The following is a 6290-nucleotide window of genomic DNA, read 5'->3' as shown; positions in this document are numbered from 1 at the left end:
CTGAGCAGGGGAAGAGTTGTTCCAGCGTGGTTCTGGACACGGATCCTCATCCCTCCCTTCATTTGTGCAGAACCAACGTGGAGAGAAGCGAAGCTTTTAAGAGGAAAAGAGTTGGTGCTAGCACGGAGTGGAATACACCGAGGTGGTTTAGGAAGTGGAACAGGACAGTCATAGAATCATTTAGGTTGAAAAAGACCTTTAAGGTCACCAAGTCTGACCATGCTACTCTTCTCATCTCCTCTCCTTCCCCACCCCTAGCTGACCAGTTTGCTTTGGCAGCTTTTCACGTTGTTCAGATGGTTGGAGGGACTGAAGAGCTTTGGCTGCAGGCTGAAGCTCCTCAGACTTTGGGGCAGCCAGAAATGTCCATGTGGATTTTAGACAGAGTGTTCTGTCACCCGAGGGGCCTCTGGGTACAGAAAGAAACTGAAAGTAACGTCCCTTCTGAGCATCCTCTGAGGAGCTGCTGCTCAGCTCCTCCTGTTTTAGGAGGAAATCAGTTGTGAGGCTGTTTGTCATCCTTAAACCTGCTTGTCAGAGGGCCACGGGTGGGCTTAAATCAGGAGAGCTGCTCAGTTCTGTGATGTTGCTGTATTATGTGGACAGAATTTTGGTTCTTCCAGCTGTCTTTCTCCCCCTTTATTACCTGTTTAAAACGATCCTTTTATTATAATTGCCTAAGAGGTGATTTTTAATGTTTGTCCTGTTTTTTCCCCCCTTGTCTTTAAGTGCCACCCTCATACCCTTCTGTCTGTCCATCCATCTGCCCCGAGGAAAGACAAAAAGATCTAGGGGGGCATAAATCACACCAAAACTGCTGCTGTGAGTGAACAGAACGTGTAGGTGGGACCTGCAGCCGGGTCTGTTCATGTGCAGAGTGTGGAACTGGCAGAGCTGGGACGAGACCTCGGGTGGGAGGACTCTGTGTGGAGCTGTGAACTCGTGGAGGGGCTGTTGGCAGCCCTGCTGTTGGGATTTGTGTGGTTCTTTGTGGGACTCCTCGAGGAAGTGAAGTGGTGTTGGGCTCCCAGGATAAAAGCTGCTCTTTGGGGATCTGTTCTGCTCTCCTAGAACTCTCTCTGGGCTGAAATGGAATGTCAGTGAAACCTGAGCTCAGCTAAATTTCCTAACTAATTGGAGTTACACAGAGTTGTCATTTATCCAACAAATTTAAACTTGTGTTCCCTTTATTTGAAGCTGGATACTTCAACAAGTTGGATGTGCTTTTTGTTTCCATTAACAGTAGCCCCAGCATAAAGAAAGCTTAAAAAAACCCCACAAAACTGGACAGAAAAGGCTTATTCTGTGGTGTTTCACCCCAGCATGGGCAGAGGAGTGATTTAATCTGACTAAACTTCGTGCAGATGATAAAATTGACTGCTTTTATTCTGGCTGTGAGTGTTTCTAGATTGACAGTGCTCACAGCCTGAGCTGAGAGGTGTGACTGTGTTTGTGTCTCAGCCCTCCTGAGCTGCTGCAGTCCCTCTGGCTGTTCCACACACGGGGCTGCTGCCTCGACACTCCCCAAACTGGGAGCTTGTGCTGGAGCAGATGAGTGGCAGGAGGCTTCTGAAGAAGGATCTAACACCACAAACAGCTCCTGTGTGGGACCCAGGCTGCCTGGGGGTCGGTGTGAGCAGCTGGCACCCAGCAGGTTCCCTCACGAGGGGAATAACCCGGGCAGCGACTCCGTGTTCCCTTCCTCGCTTCCCTGGCAGTCCAGGAAGGAAGGAACAGGTTTCCCAGGCAGCCTGAGTAATGTCACAACGTCACCCCTCCCTGAGGGACGCAGGTTTCTGTGGGATCCCCTCCCAGGAGCTGGAGGGAGCGGGGTGCAGGGCTGCTGACGGGCCGTGGCTGCGGAAGAGGTTGAGTTTATTGCGGGCGTTCACTCTCAGCACAGCTGTGGCAGCAAAACACACCGTGGAAGAGTTTCCTCACCTCGTTCAAAATCCAAAGAGCAGCTCAGCCCGAGCCCCCTGGGCCTGAGCTGGCAGCTGATAAGGAGCAGTGGCGTGGCTTTGCTGCTGGCCCTGGGGGTGGTGGCGAGCAGCTGGGGCTGGCACAGAGCACGTGGAACATGGGCCGAGCTTCAGGCCACAGCAGCTCCAAAGGCTCAGCGTCCAGCCTGAAGGGGCTCTGGGCAATTCTTGTGTTGCCTGCAGGTTGTCTTTGGACGGAGGCTGACGTCCTTCTCAGCAGTAGCCCTCAGCCAGCTGCAGCATGAGAAGAAATACGACATTTATTTTACGGACGGCGAGGTGTACGCGCTGTACAGGTGAGCAGTGGAGCCCTTCCCGTGCTCTGCCCCTCAGGCAGCCTGTTCCTGCCTGTGTTAGGTGCTCTGATAGCACATGGGGGGTGTGTGTGCTCTGGGGATGTGCTGGGGGGGGCTGTGGTGGGCTGAGGGGCTGGAGCAGGGCCGTGGCCAAAGGGAGCAGCTCCCCCAGGCCGGGCTGTCGCACTCGCTGGTGCGTAGCACAGAGCAATAACAGTTGCTTTCTGCTTCTTTAGCAGCAGCAAACTGCCTGCGAGGCTTTTTCTTCCTTGCCTGGCTGCTGTGGAAGCTGGCAAAGGCTGAATGACTGTTGTAGTTGTATTTCTTGCTGTGCCACGTAAGGACTGATCGAGACCGACGGCTCCCGACGTTGTACGACGAGACGAGCAGCCTCGTCTGCCTACAAAGGGCTTCATGCTAAATGGGGAGAGGAGGGGTGAGCTGCACAAACAGTGCAGGAGAAAAACTAACACAGAGTGAAAGCTGTGGCATCAGCATCGTGTTCTGAAAGCATTTTTCATAACGTGCTGAATTGGGAAGCTGTAAGATAATTAAAAGCAGTTAAAAGGAGTGACAGAAGATGAAGCCATGCAGGCAGTGGTGCCTTCTTGGAGAGTGGTGTGTTCTGTCCAAGCTGGTTTGGGCTCAGAGTGCAGCTTTTCTCAGGCAGTTTTGCATGGCTTCATATCTGTGGAGCTGGGCCGTGGGTTTGGTGGGCAGAGTCAGTCAGAAGCGAGCTCACAACCAGCTCTGGGAGTTGCTTTTGGTGAGGTGATTTCTGGGCAGTCCCTGAGGCTACAGTTCCACGGGCAACAACTGAGTGTAGGGAGTCGTGGGGTCTCCTGCTGAGCCCAGGGCTCTGTCTTCAGCTCCTCTTGGGAATCGTTGGTGGGTGGGTGTGGTTCCCCCACCCCCCTCCTTCTCTTGCAAATCTTTATCTCTCCCCACTGTATTCTTCACTTTCTGGCAGTAGAAAGTGTAATTAACATAAATTAATGGAGGGAGGTGATTCATCCCCTCTGCTCTGCTCTGGTGAGACCACACCTGGAGTTCTGTGTCCAGCTCTCAGCCCCCAGCACAAGAGAGACATGAACTTGTTGGAGCAGGTCCAGAGGAGGGCCATGAAGATGATCAGGGGGCTGGAGCAGCTCTCCTGTGAAAAAAGGCTGAAAGAGTTGGGGCTGTTCAGTCTGGGGAAGAGAAGGCTCTGGGGACACCTTCCTGCAGCCTTTCAGTGTCTGAAGGGGGCCTACAAGACAGCTGGGGAGGGCTTGTAGTGATAGGATAGGGGTAATGGCTTTAAAACAGAAGAGGGAGATTTAGGTTAGGAATTAGGAAGCTCTTGACTGTGAGGGTGGTGAGACACTGGCACAGGTTACCCAGAGAAGCTGTGGATGCTCCATCCCTGGAAGAGTTCAGGACCAGGCTGGATGGGGCTCTGAGCAGCCTGCTCTGGTGGGAGGTGTCCCTGCTCATGGTGGGGGGTTGGAACAAGGTGACCTGAGAGGTCCCTTCCAACTCCAACCATGCTATGATAAACAGGGTGTGCATGTTGCATACACCTGCTGAATCTTCCACGAGCAAGGACCTGTTACAGCCCACTCAAAATCTTACAGAGCAGCAGGTTTCTTACACTGTGAGTGCTCAGCTCCTCTCTGACCAGGGCAGCCTCTCAGTTGGTTCTGTTCTGTTCAGCGTGCTCATGGAAGGAGCAGGACACTAATTAACACCTCATTAAAAAGGCAGAACTGAGGCCTTCAGCCCCCCCCGTGGAATGTTTGGGTTTGAGGGAGGTATCAGGCTGCTGAGAGGGCACTGGATAACTTTTAGGCAATCTTTCTTGGCCCTTAGGAAGCTGCTGCAGCATGAATGCTCTTTGTGTCCAGACCTGAAGCCGTTCAACACCTTTGCAGATCTGGAACAGCACATGAGGAAGCAGCATGAACTCTTCTGTTGCAAACTCTGTGTTAAACACCTACAGGTGAGTGAGTTCCATGGTTTAATGTGTGGGAGCTTGGGGTGCTTCCTCCTCTGAGCTGTGAGAGTCTTTGGGCAGGTGGGGATTGGGGGGTGACTGAGCAGCACCCATTTATTTTCTTTTACAAAAATTTTGGCCTTCAGTGAAGCCAGTGGCCTTGGTTTAAGTCTTTCTTCTTCCATAAACTGGTCAATGAAGAAGGCCTGGATGTTCTCTGTGGGTTGTGTTTTAAACTAAACCCAAGCATGTGAATAACTTTCTGATGTTAGCTTCTCTGCCCCAACACGTGTAGATACCAAACCCAACGTGTCTGATAGCAGGTTAATCCCAAGTCACAGGCAGGCATTGTTCCAGCTGTAACAGCAGAGAGTCTGTTCAAACTTAAATGACTTTATGAGCTAAAACTGTAACTTAAGGAAACACTTGGTGCCAGTTCAGAAAGCAGAATGCTCCTTGGAGTGATGGATTTACTTCTCAGAGTCAGTGTGGCCTTTACAGTTGGCTCATGTGCAGGGTGAGAGTCTGTCTTGCTGCTTTAATTGGGTATAATTCTATTCTATTATCTTCTTTCTTTGTTCAAGCAAATTTTCTGTATCTTGGTGACTTTACTGGGGAATGAAGCTCACTGTCACCTGCACTTCTGCTCCACTGTGTTTGATGCACACACATAGGATGTGACCAGGAGCTGGTTTAAAATGTGCTGTGCAACCTGCCAAAGATAAAAGCTACTGGAAAGCTGAATTCTCTGTGTCTGACAAAGTGATGAGCCTTAAAACCACTCATCTTACCATCACCACCGTTGCCCTTTTTGTTTTGTTAAATCCCACAGAAGTTTCTCTCTGGGGGTGTGTCACTGAGGTGGTGTTCTCACAGTCTGAAAGCCAGAACTCCACAGTGGCTTTGGGATTTCTCAGTTACACAGCAGCCAAACTCAGCTGCTGCTGCTCAGTGAGTTGTAGGGCTCTGAACCTCCATGGTCCAGAGCTGTCAGCATTCCTTAGGCTGGTAGGAGGGATTTCAATGCACAGATGCATCTTTTTAGATCTTGTTACACATGGGTTTGTGTGTGTGTGTTTTCTCTTAAACCAATTAAATACCAAACTGGAGAAGTGCATTTATCCTGTGGTGCCACAGTTGGTTTATGCCAGCTGCCCTGTTCCATATTCTTAGTGTCCATGGAAGAGAAGTTCTTAAACTCACTGAAGCTTCAATCTGTCAAACCTAGCCAAGCCAAGTGGACATTTTCCCAGAACAAGCTGACAGTCCTTGCCTGGGTGAGAAATAAGGGATATTTTGTTCTCAAGGCTGCACTGATCTTGGCATCTTCAGAACCCTTCTTATCACTGTAGCTTGCCTGTCAGGAGGGAAAGAAGATTGGCTTACAGCCCAAAATGTGTTCCCTGAACTGTACCCTCTGTGTGGGGCTGTTCTGGGACAGGTAAAACAACTGTCTGAGGAGGGTAAAACAACTCACTTCTGGCTGACTTTTCCAGTGTTCAAACTGAGTGAAATGCCAGTTCCTTTGAATCTGGATCAAGCACTTGAATTTTGTTTCCTGCCCACTGCAGATGATGGGTGTTGGCTGTCAGGTTGCACCTTTCTGGAGCAGATCTTCCCCTCTCACAGAGGACGGAAGTCGCACACAACCTGGGAAAAACGAAACCTATTCCTTTTTGTTCTCTGCTCACAAAAAAAAACCCCATGGATTTCCATTTCCCTGCAGATTTTCACTTATGAAAGGAAGTGGTACACTCGGAAGGACCTCGCCCGCCACCGCATCCACGGGGACCCCGATGACACCTCCCACCGTGGGCACCCCCTCTGCAAGTTCTGTGACGAGAGGTACCTGGACAACGACGAGCTGCTGAAGCACCTCCGGAGGGATCACTACTTCTGCCATTTCTGTGACTCCGAGGGGGCTCAGGAGTACTACAGGTTGGTGCAGGCAGTTTGTTCCTCTCTCTGTACTTTATGTTTTGAGGAGAAGTTGCTTGGGTCTGCTTTGAATGTAGTCAATGGGACAGAAGCTAGTTG

The 6290-nt window shown here is 50.7% G+C and overlaps 1 protein-coding gene across 1 annotated transcript; it reads left to right on the top strand.

The window, feature by feature from the left end:
* Positions 1-2165: 2165 nt before the first annotated feature.
* LOC103781490 (zinc finger protein 598-like) lies at positions 2166-6191 on the top strand (the record flags this gene model as incomplete). The annotated part of the gene is made up of 3 exons (XM_008949208.1): positions 2166-2278; positions 4130-4259; positions 5980-6191. Coding segments are annotated over 3 exons (455 nt in total), but the record flags the coding sequence as incomplete, so codon positions are not given.
* Between the last annotated feature and the right edge of the window lie 99 nt (positions 6192-6290).

Source organism: Merops nubicus, unplaced genomic scaffold, assembly GCF_000691845.1.
Source record: "Merops nubicus isolate BGI_N331 unplaced genomic scaffold, ASM69184v1 scaffold35941, whole genome shotgun sequence".
In the NCBI taxonomy this organism is placed as follows: domain Eukaryota; kingdom Metazoa; phylum Chordata; class Aves; order Coraciiformes; family Meropidae; genus Merops; species Merops nubicus.
Note: the sequence above shows the minus strand (reverse complement) of the source record. Positions and strands in the feature narration are given on the sequence as shown.